The following is an 11,913-nucleotide window of genomic DNA, read 5'->3' on the forward strand; positions in this document are numbered from 1 at the left end:
GGGTGTGGCATGGGGCTGGCAATCCCACGGGTGGGTGCTATGGGGCTGGCAATCCCGCGGGCCAGATCCAAAACCCTGATGGGCCGGATGCGGCCTGTAGGCCCTAGTTTGCCCACCCCTGTCCTAAGGGGTCTCAATTCTCCACTTGTGTACACGGCAGTGAATCAGGAGAAATTCTGTGGAGGCTAATGGAGTCCTGGTGGTGTGAAAATGGCATAAGGGAGAGGAGAATCAGGCTCATCATCTTAACAGACCAATCCACAAAGGTCAGAAAGTCCCATACTGATTGGAACACTCTACCGGCTGTGAGCTACTTTGGCGATACCAGTAGCTGTACGCCCAGCTGAGCTGGCTGCTCAGGGGGGCAAAGGCTAGTGAACAAATTGCAGAGGCAGAAGTGCTGGGATGGTCAGGATTAGGGGACTTATAGGGACCTGCTTTGACTTACACCCTGCAGCACTCGAGGAGTTGGTGAGGCAGCTAAGCTTGGCCCTGGTCTACACTAGGACTTTAGGTCGAATTTAGCAGCGTTAAATCGATTTAAACCTGCACCCGTCCACACAATGAAGCCCTTTATTTCGACTTAAAGGGCTCTTAAAATCGATTTCCTTACTCCACCCCTGACAAGTGGATTAGCGCTTAAATCGACGTTGCCGGCTCGAATTTGGGGTACTGTGGACACAATTCGATGGTATTGGCCTCCAGGAGCTATCGCAGAATGCTCCATTCTGACCGCTCTGGACAGCACTCTCAACTCAGATGCACTGGCCAGGTAGACAGGAAAAGAACCGCAAACTTTTGAATCTCATTTCCTGTTTGGCCAGCGTGGCAAGCTGCAGGTGACCATGCAGAGCTCATCAGCACAGGTGACCATGATGGAGTCCCAGAATCGCAAAAGAGCTCCAGCATGGACCGAACGGGAGGTACGGGATCTGATCGCTGTATGGGGAGAGGAATCCGTGCTATCAGAACTCCGTTCCAGTTTTCGAAATGCCAAAACCTTTGTGAAAATCTCCCAGGGCATGAAGGACAGAGGCCATAACAGAGACCTGAAGCAGTGCCGCGTGAAACTGAAGGAGCTGAGGCAAGCCTACCAGAAAACCAGAGAGGCGAACAGCCGCTCTGGGTCAGAGCCCCAAACATGCCGCTTCTATGATGAGCTGCATGCCATTTTAGGGGGTTCAGCCACCACTACCCCAGCCGTGTTGTTTGACTCCTTCAATGGAGATGGAGGCAATACGGAAGTAGGTTTTGGGGACGAAGAAGATGATGATGAGGAGGAGGTTGTAGATAGCTCACAGCAAGCAAGCGGAGAAACCGGTTTTCCCGACAGCCAGGAACTGTTTCTCACCGTAGACCGGGAGCCAGTGCCCCCCGAACCCACCCAAGGCTGCCTCCTGGACCCAGCAGGCGGAGAAGGGACCTCTGGTGAGTGTACCTTTTAAAATGCTATACATGGTTTAAAAGCAAGCATGTGAAAGGATTACTTTGCCCTGGCATTTCTCCTAGATGTAGTCTGTTCTCCTAGATGTAGTCCTAAAGCCTTTGTAAAAGGTTTCTGGGGAGGGCAGCCTTATTTCGTCCTTCATGGTAGGACACTTTACCACTCCAGGCCAGTAACACGTACTCGGGAATCACTGTAGAACAAATCATTGCAGTGTATGTTTGCTGGCATTCAACTAAAATCCGTTCTTTATCTCTCTGTGTTATCCTCAGAAGAGTGAGATATAATTCATGGTCACCTGGTTGAAATAGAGTGCTTTTCTTCAGGGGACACTCAGAGGAGCCCATTCCTGCTGGGCTGTTTGCCTGTGGCTAAACAGAAATGTTCCCCGCTGTTAGCCACAGGGAGGGGGGAAGGTTGAGGGGGTAGTCACGCGGTGGGAGGAGGCAAAATGCGACCTTGTAACGAAAGCACATGTGCTATGTATGTAATGTTAACAGCAAGGTTTACCCTGAAAGAGTGTAGCGACTGTTTTATAAAATGTGTCTTTTTAAATACCGCTGTCCCTTTTTTTCTCCACCAGCTGCATGTGTTTCAATGATCACAGGATCTTCTCCTTCCCAGAGGCTAGTGAAGCTTAGAAAGAAAAAAAAAAAACGCACTCGCGATGAAATGTTCTCCGAGCTCATGCTGTCCTCCCACACTGACAGAGCACAGACGAATGCGTGGAGGCAAATAATGTCAGAGTGCAGGAAAGCACAAAATGACCGGGAGGAGAGGTGGAGGGCTGAAGAGAGTAAGTGGCGGGCTGAAGACAGGGCTGAAGCTCAAATGTGGCGGCAGCGTGATGAGAGGAGGCAGGATTCAATGCTGAGGCTGCTGCAGGACCAAACCAGTATGCTCCAGTGTATGGTTGAGCTGCAGCAAAGGCAGCTGGAGCACAGACTGCCACTGCTGCCCCTCTGTAACCAACCGCCCTCCTCCCCAAGTTCCATAGCCTCCACACCCAGACGCCCAAGAACGCGGTGGGGGGGCCTCCGGCCAACCAGCCACTCCACCACAGAGGATTGCCCAAAAAAAAGAAGGCTGTCATTCAATAAATTTTAAAGTTGTAAACTTTTAAAGTGTTGTGCTTAAAGTGCTGTGTGGCATTTTACTTCCCTCCTCCACCACCCCTCCTGGGCTACCTTGGTAGTCATCTCCCTATTTGTGTGATGAATGAATAACGAATGCATGACTGTGAAGCAGCAATGACTTTATTGCCTCTGCAAGCAATGATTAAAGGGAGGAGGGAAGGGTGGTTAGCTTACAGGGAAGTAGAGTGAACCAAGGGGCGGGGGGTTTCATCAAGGAGAAACAAACAGAACTTTCACACCGTAGCCTGGCCAGTCATGAAACTGGTTTTCAAAGCTTCTCTGATGCGTACCGCGCCCTCCTGTGCTCTTCTAACTGCCCTGGTGTCTGGCTGCGTGTAACCAGCAGCTAGGCGATTTGCCTCAACCTCCCACCCCGCCATAAATGTTTCCCCCTTACTCTCACAGATATTGTGGAGCACACAGCAAGCAGTAATAACAGTGGGAATATTGGTTTCGCTGAGGTCTAAGTGAGTCAGTAAACTGCGCCAGCGCGCCTTTAAACGTCCAAATGCACCTTCTACCACCATTCTGCACTTGCTCAGCCTGTAGTTGAACAGCTCCTGACTACTGTCCAGGCTGCCTGCGTACGGCTTCATGAGCCATGGCATTAAGGGGTAGGCTGGGTCCCCAAGGATACATATAGGCATTTCAACATCCCCAACAGTTATTTTCTGGTCTGGGAATAAAGTCCCTTCCTGCAGCTTTTGAAACAGACCAGAGTTCCTGAAGATGCAAGCATCATGCACCTTTCCCGGCCATCCCACGTTGATGTTGGTGAAACGTCCCTTGTGATCCACCAGAGCTTGCAGCACTATCGAAAAGTACCCCTTGCGGTTTATGTACTCGGCGGCTTGGTGCTCCGGTGCCAAGATAGGGATATGGGTTCCGTCTATAGCCCCACCACAGTTAGGGAATCCCATTGCAGCAAAGCCATCCACTATGACCTGCACATTTCCCAGGGTCACTACCCTTGATATCAGCAGATCTTTGATTGCGTGAGCTACTTGCATCACAGCAGCCCCCTTAGTAGATTTGCCCACTCCAAATTGATTCCCAACTGACCGGTAGCTGTCTGGCGTTGCAAGCTTCCACAGGGCTATCGCCACTCGCTTCTCAACTGTGAGGGCTGCTCTCATCTTGGTATTCATGTGCTTCAGGGCAGGGGAAAGCAAGTCACAAAGTTCCATGAAAGTGCCCCTACGCATGCGAAAGTTTCGCAGCCACTGGGAATTGTCCCAGACCTGCAACACTTTGCTGTCCCACCAGTCTGTGCTTGTTTCCCGAGCCCAGAATCGGCATTCCACAGCATGAACCTGCCCCATTAGCACCATGATGCATGCATTGGCAGGGCCCATGCTTTCAGAGAAATCTGTGTCCATGTCCTGATCACTCACGGGACCGCGCTGACGTCGCCTCCTCGCCCGGTATCGTGTTGCCATGTTCTGGTGCTGCATATACTGCTGGATAATGCGTGTGGTGGTTAGTGTGCTCCTAATTGCCAAAGTGAGCTGAGCGGCCTCCATGCTTGCCTTGGTATGGCGTCCGCACAGAAAAAAGGCGCGGAACGATTGTCTGCCGTTGCTCTGACGGAGGGAGGGGCGACTGACGACACGGCTTACAGGGTTGGCTTCAGGGAGCTAAAATCAACAAAGGGTGTGCCTGTACATCAAGGAGTATTTGAGGCAGGACTGCACGGAGGGTTCCAATAAGAAATGGTGCACCTAAGTTATCGTTGTTATTGGAACAAGGAGGTTAGCCTGGCCTCTGATTGATACATGGCTAGATTTACCTCGCTGCACCTTCTCTGTGAGTGACTGCAGTGTGATCTAGACAGGGGAGGAGGCAAATGAGTACAAAACAAATCTGGTCTATTTCTTGTTCTGACCCACTCCATCTATCTTTTACATCTTTGGCTGGCAGCAGACAGTGCAGAAGGACTGCATGCCATCCACATCTCATGGCTGCTCGGCAGAAGATGGTACAGTACGACTGCTAGCCATCCTCATCTCTTGCCTGCCTGGCATAAGATGGTACAATACGACTGCTAGCCATCCTCATCTCTTGCCTGCCTGGCATAAGATGGTACAATACGACTGCTAGCAATCCTCATCTCTTGCCTGCCTGGCAGAAGATGGTACAGTACGACTGCTAGCAGTCCGTATCGCCTGCCCGCTCACCATAAGACGGTTCAATAGGACTGCAGGACTAAAGAGAATGACCTGCTCAAGTCACTCCAAATTTAGTCCCTGCGCCCATGTCTGCCCAGGCGCTCCTGATCGACCTCACAGAGGCGACCAGGAGCACCTCAGACATGACGATGACGGCTACCAGTCGTACTGTACCGTCTGCTGCCACAAGGCAAGGGGTTGCTGCTACTGTGTAGCAATGCCGTACCGCGTCTGCCAGCACCCAGGAGACATAGGGTGACGGTTACCTGAGCGGGCTCCATGCTTGCCGTGGTATGGCGTCTGCACAGGTAACTCAGGAAAAAAGGCGCGAAATGATTGTCTGCCCTTGCTTTCACGGGGGGAGGGAGGGAACGGGGGCCTGACGATATGTACCCAGAACCACCCGCGACAATGTTTTAGCCCCATCAGGCATTGGGATCTCAACCCAGAATTCCAATGGGCAGCGGAGACTGCGGGAACTGTGGGATAGCTACCCACAGTGCAACGCTCCGGAAGTCGACGCTTGCCTCGGTACTGTGGAAGCGCTCCGCCGAGTTAATGCACTTAATGCACTTAGAGCATTTTCTGTGGGGACACACACACTCGAATATATAAAACCGATTTCTAAAAAACCGACTTCTATAAATTCGACCTAATTTCGTAGTGTAGACATTGGCAGCGTGGTCTGAAAGGGAGCTGCTCTCTGCAGCATGTGTCAAAAGCAGCCCCAGGCTAGACCCGATTGCCTCCAGGAAAACACAGTGCTTAGCTTGAGGTTTGGCTGTTGGTAACATAGAATGCCAAAGCGCTCCAGGGGACCCACCATCATCTTCCTGCTGTTGTCTTAGCAAATCCCAGGTTAACTGATGCACCATGTTTGGCTAGAAAACATTGGCAGGTCAGAATGGCAGAGTTTCTCTCTCACACAGTTGCACTCGTTTGGTTGCGATGGTTGGTTCCCTCCAAGGGCTCAGCCCAATGGGTGCCAGCAGTGACAAGTGACCACACAGAGACTGTTCAGTCTTAAGGTAAAAGCATTATAGAGGAAAACATAAGCAAAACAATAGCCATTCCCTCATGCTTACTCAGAGCCCTCAGCTCCAGCACAGGGCTCAGCAAGAGTTGGGGGTCTCCCCTACTCCTCATGGCCCTGTCAGCTTGTTGAGTCAAAAGGAATGCCCTCAGTGTGTTTAAATTCAGCCTTTCTATATCCCAAGTTCTTCCTTTGGCTCTTGGTCTCTGGAAAACCCAGAATGACCCATTGTATGCACACCACAATGGAGGTGGCACCTCTGGGGTTCTTTAAGCTCAGCAACTCACCTTAGTCCTCTTCATTGATTCTAGTTCCTGGAGGAGCTGGGGGTAACTCTCCCCCATGGAGGAGAACACACTCACGTATAAACCCCTCCTAGAGTTAATACAATGCCGAAAAGATATTGCATGGGTTGCAATGTCTACCACAGTCATTAAGCAACACTCTGAATGATTTTTTGTTGGAGGCTAATCCTGTTCTGACCAGCTCAGATTCTGATCTCAGACACCAGTGTAAATCTGGAGTAACCCCACTGCAGCCCCGGAAGTCACTCCAGATTTACACTCCTGTCACCCAGGTCAGAATCTGATATCAATGGGAATCACAGGCTCCATCCTGCTCCTGTTGACATCCGTGGGAGTTTTTGCCATTTACTCCAGTGGGAGCAGGACTGGGCAATGTGTCTGTGTATGTCGCTTTCTACTGCCTGGCTACAGCTTACAGTGGACATAGGGCACCTTCTGTATGAGATACCAAAGCAAGAGGTTCCTTTAATTCGAGTGGCAGGGCTCTGTCTTCCAAACCCAGCCCTGCAGGTGCCTGTGTATGCTTCTACGGACAGATGACAGGAAGTGCTAGTAAATATATATACTTGCAGGATTCATCCTTTACAGGGAAAGGAATATCTTTTACACCCCTCACCCACCTTTTATTTTAAATCTGGTCATTATTCTTCAGTTCCCAAACCAGTGACAAAATGTGAGATCTCTGAAACCCATTCCTCTCTTGGCTGGGCCTTTCTGATCTCAATTGCCTGGGCCTACAGAACATTGCACAGGACAAAAAACTATGTAGAAATGTCTGTCTGTTAGAAGTAGAATTGTCTCCAGAATCTAGAGAACTGGCTATCTGGCCAGTTGAGGATTTTCATTCTGTGTCAATGGTTTATTCATTATTTGTTGAATAATAATAGAGGGGAGGTGGTTTGAGCATTGGCCTGCTAAACCCAGGGTTGTGAGTTCAATCCTTGAGGGGGCCATTTAGGGATCTGGGGCAAAAAAAATTGGGGATTGGTCCTGCGTTGAGCAGGGGATTGGGCTAGATGATCTCCTGAGGTCCCTTTCAACCCTGATATTCTATGATTCTATGTTGTTTCCAATATTTCTGTGTCTTTGCACTATTCCACTGACTATATTTTAAGTCAGGGGTTTCTGCATTACGTCTCCCTCATTTATATCTCTTTGATTTATAGAATCATAGAACTAGAAGGGACCTCGAGAGGTCATCTAGTCCAATCCTCTGCACTCATGGCAGGACTAAATATTAACTAGACCATCCCTGACTGGTGTTTGTCTAATCTGCTCCAGTAAAATTAAACTCCAGTATAATTCATGAAAGGAAAAAGAATGCTGTACTGTAAAGATTGCAATATTTGGTGCCGTGCCCAAAATTTCTCCTGTTCTTCCACTATTAAGGGAGTCCCAATGTGTTTCCCAGAGTTTTCTCAAGGTTCCAATTTTTAAAAAATTCATTCTATCAAGAATGGCATTATAAGCTGCAGTTATATCAGCTGCATTCCGTGCCATTAATCGAGGCAGGTGCATTCAAATCTCTATAAATGAGAGAGATTCAGTGCCACATTTGTAAATAGGCACAAAAGACTGGCATTAGGAAGAGAAAACTGAGTCCTGAGCTGCTGAAAGAATTTAAAATATTGTGGTTAAAAAAGTGAGATGTTCTTGAAAGGTCTAATTAGCTCAGGCCTGCTCAAAGATTGACTCCTTCCCATGAGACTCTGTTGGCAAACAGCCCGTTTCTTCAAGCTGGAGTTTCAGCAGAGAGTCACTTTTTGCTCTCGTGGCAAATTTCCCTCCTTGCTAAAATCATGGTAGAGGCCTTGAGGGCATTCAGAGCCCTTGCAACTGTTGCTCTGCTCCACACATCAGACCCACTTGGGATCCTGCCATGTTAGTTGTCTCCATCTTGAGTAGCAGATGATTTAAGAGGCAACGGAAACGGCTCATGTGACTTTTTAATGTGGATTCCGCCCCATGTGATGTGACTGAAAAGGAAGCTAAGATTAGAGGGTATGCTCATATAATATTGCTATTAATGATGTGTATCATTCCAGGGTGTGTGCTTCTGTTCGCAGTGCATGTGTATACTGCTGCAAAGCACTACCAGAAGAGACAGCTCCCTGTGTATCCCCCCGGGAATGTTGGGTCGTATCATTTTAAAGGATGTGTGAATGGGTTCAGAGGCAATACTGATCACCCAGCCCCACGCCCAGACCTAGTGCAGAGGTGCTGAGATATCACACAAGAAGCATTTCCAGTGTCACCAGGGAAGTGCTAGAAATTGTACCGGGTGGGTAAGAAGGAGGGGCTTGTGGGTAAAGCATTGAGCTGGGACTCAGGAGGTCTGCGTTCAGCTCCTGGCTCTGCTGCAGGCTTACTGCGTGGCCTTGGGCAAGGTGATTTCATTTTGCTGTGCCTTGGCTTCCTGCCTGGGAACTCGCTGTGACACTCACCAGCTGGATAGGAGTGTTGGTGGCTGAATCAATCCATTCCTGCCTGCAAGGTGCTCAGATAACATAGTGAGGGGCCCACAGTCAGAGTCTAGATCGGTAGTCTGTGCTCACAAGCTGTCCAGCCCACCTTGATCCTCCTAAGCACAGATACAAACCTGAACCTCTGACGCTTATGCCCATCATGGGTAATTTCCCAGTATCTCTGCTCGCATGCAAAGTGATCCAGTGGGTCTCATTCCCCACAGCCCTGCAGCTCATGTCGTCATTAACACCTGTGCCAAGTGGGCACTCCTAATTCGTTGGCATTGGCATTCGCTTTCCACAAGCAGCGTTCATGGCTGCATCAGGGCAGGCTAGTGGGGAATCGGCCCAGTAGCTGGTGTCATGGATCCACAGGATTGGTGCTGTGGCCCCAGCTTTGGAACAGCCTCTGGGAGGAACCCTTTCAGTGTGCCAGACTCCCTAGGGGTCTCACTCTTCCTCCAGGGTAAGCCACATGGCTTTACCTCCTCCTTTGGCTGGAGCTTCACATGGTGAGCTGTGTTCTGAGTCCCACTGAGACAGACCCCTGAGGAAGACTTGTACAATCTTAGGGAGCAGCACACCTCTGCTGTCAGCATCTGCTGTGCCACTCTGCCAATGCTGTACAACAGGAGAGTTTATTAGTCGACAGGAACACAGCTTGGAAGCCCTGGGTTAGCATGGAGAAAAGAAAGTTACAGCAGAGTCCATGGTGGTCAGCACAGAGCCCCAAGCTCTGTCCCGCTGACCTCTGTGTGTCCCAGTTCAGGTGTGTGCCCAGAACCTCAGTAGCCAACCTTTTAACCACCCCCGGCACCTCCCCAGCTCTTTGTTCTCCAGCGGGACAAACAGTGCGTGGTTCCCTGCAGAGAGGTGGCCATCCATGGTCATTAGTTGCTAGGTATCCAAGTCCCGGTGATTGGAGTTGCCACTGTCTTCTCAAAAGCTCCATTGATAAGTTCTAGACAGCTAGCAGCCATACATATCTTAATCTCTGACTCTCTGCAGGGAGCAAGCAATCCTTCCTACTCCCAAGATAACACTAAGGCACATAGGGGGAACTGAGGCACACACAAGCTTCGTACAAATATTCCAAAAAATCCCTGCTTTGTCACACTGGGAGGTGGTGGGCTTCTAGGGGCCTCTTGCAAGCACAGCTGGAAGAAAACAGAGTTGTGTCATGTTGAAATTAATTCCCTAAAACTGAATATTCTCTATATCCCCAGCCTTTGCTACAACAGCAATTAAAATCAGGGAACACCCAGTAGCAGTCCTATATAAGGGAGGAACTTGGCAGGTGTCCTTTGTAAAAACCCCTCAAGAAATAGAATGTAAATGTCAATAATTGCAGTGCTGAAGGATATGGCAGCGTAACAATATAAAGCAGGGGAATTGGGTGTTACGCACAATATAGCATAGGAACAAAGCTTTTATGAGCCGTTTATCTGTCAAGGGTCACGTTATAGTATTGATGGCAGGAGATTTTTCAGCTTTGCTTTTTCTGAACAAATCGCAGGGTCAAGTCAAGGCCCCTACAGAAACAGTAGGGATAATTATACCTGGCTGTTGTCCATGTGCCTCTTCTGAGTGGCACCACTCCTTATGGACTGGTTGTCTCCAGCTGGTTGCCTATATTCCCTCAGATTTGGCCTCCTGCCCCCATTGTGGTGGAGGTGCAGCAGGGAAAACCTGAGGGGGCAGCGGGGTGGCCAAAGCTGCTCCTTCTCCCTGCTACCGTGAGACTGGCTCCGGCACTGGGGCTCCCCCTGGGGATCGGCCTGGCCTCACTTGCTTCCAGCAGCTTGGGTCTCCTCTGCTGTGGCTGCAGGATTCGCTCAGCGACACCTTCCACAGCTTCTACAAGTCCAAGGAGCTGTTGAGGGCCCACGCAGGGAAGGGGCAGCTGAGAGCCCTGGGGGCAGACACGAGGGGGTTTGGCTTAAGGCCAGTGAGGGGTTAATCCAGCCCTGGGCTGGGGCACACTGCAGCTAAGCTGTGAGAGTGATTCTGGCACAGCAGGGAGCCCTGCCCAGCATGGCGATGGCCAGTAGATAATGCAACAGAGCCTGGAACTCACACTCCCAGCTCATACTGCCAGGGGCTTTCCTTTGGGATGAGGAGCCTGGGGGAGGGAGGAAGTCGGGGCTGCTCAGGTTAGAGAGCATCCCTCCATAGGGTTTGGCACGTATGCTATTGTGGGGGGGAGGGTCTGTGGGACTCCCCCAGACCCTGCTGGGCCCTTGTACTAATCAAGGGGTTGTCTCTGCTGACCTCATGGCGGTGCTGGGTCCTACCTGAGTGCAACGACCATTTCTAAGGTGAATTCCTGCCTCCTCAAGGGCAGTGGAAGGGAACTAAGCGCCTGGAGCCTAGCAGGAGGTGCGCAGTGTTCTCTAAGGCCTGGCGCTTGGGGCCCACACCACGAGCTCACTGATCCAGGAGCTGCCGGTGACACCGTTTTATACGTACTCGGTAAGTGCTGCAAAAGAATAACAGTGGAGAAATACCACCCCAGCCGAAGGAACCTCTGCTCTCTGCTGAGGACAACGTCATGCGGTAAGGACCCTGTGTCTCTGGTCAGTCGAGATTAGACAATGTTTGCAGAGAAGCCGACCTCCAGACTTGTTGCCTTGCAGCCTAGGAAGCGACTGATGAGTTCCTCCACAGATAGTAAGGTTTGTAATGCAGAGAGCTCCCTACTGTTACAGCAATCCAGTGCACTAGCCCTCCGACGTGTGCAAACCAGCGTGTAACAGCTGAGGTCCACACAGCACAACAAGGAGATAATGGTCCCTCGGTAGAGCAGCCCTTGGGATTACTTGGGGCCTGATCCTGCTATTAGATCTGTGTGGGTGAACCCGTGCAGGCAGGTGGTTCCCCATTGACTTTAATGGGATTCTGTGCAGATGTCAGGCTGCCCCCATGCAGATCCAGTTGCAGGATCAGGGCTTTATATTGTAACCCCTCTAGGGCTGGGTATGTATTTTCTAGGCAGCATCTAGCACAGTTAAAGGAGTGTAATAGACCTGTTTGCCCTGAAGGGCAGGAGGGCCTAGGCCCAGCCAACCCTGATAACCAGGGAGTCACACCTGGGTTGGATCAGGTAGTTCCACTATAAGTAGGGTCCTAGCAAATTCACAGCTGTGAAAAACATGTCACAGATGGTGAAATCTGGTCTTCTATATGCTTTTACCCTATACTGTACAGATTTCATGGAGGAGACCAGCATTTCACAAACTGCGGGACTGACTCAAAAGGGCAATTGTGGGGGGTTGCAAGGTTATTGTAGGGGGGTCGTGGTATTGCCACCCTTACCTCTGCACTGCTGCCTTCAGAGCTGGGTGGCCGGAGAGTGGCGGCTG

General features: G+C 50.4%; 1 protein-coding gene across 1 annotated transcript; it reads left to right on the top strand.

Annotated features, from left to right (window-relative positions):
- The first annotated feature begins 916 nt into the window (after positions 1-916).
- LOC140916912 (uncharacterized) lies at positions 917-2,636 on the top strand. The gene is made up of 2 exons (XM_073358809.1): positions 917-1,428; positions 2,028-2,636. Exons 1-2 carry the CDS (start codon positions 1,023-1,025, stop codon positions 2,549-2,551), a joined length of 930 nt encoding a protein of 309 aa, XP_073214910.1. The 5' UTR covers positions 917-1,022; the 3' UTR covers positions 2,552-2,636.
- The last annotated feature ends 9,277 nt before the right edge of the window (positions 2,637-11,913 follow it).

This window comes from Lepidochelys kempii, chromosome 9, assembly GCF_965140265.1.
Source record: "Lepidochelys kempii isolate rLepKem1 chromosome 9, rLepKem1.hap2, whole genome shotgun sequence".
In the NCBI taxonomy this organism is placed as follows: domain Eukaryota; kingdom Metazoa; phylum Chordata; order Testudines; family Cheloniidae; genus Lepidochelys; species Lepidochelys kempii.

Coding starts and splice junctions, on each gene's coding strand:
- LOC140916912 (XM_073358809.1), top strand. CDS start 1,023: ATGAAGGACAGAGGCCATAACAGAGACCTGAAGCAGTGCCGCGTGAAA. Junction 1,429..2,027: donor AGGCGGAGAAGGGACCTCTG/GTGAGTGTACCT, acceptor TTTCTCCACCAG/CTGCATGTGTTTCAATGATC.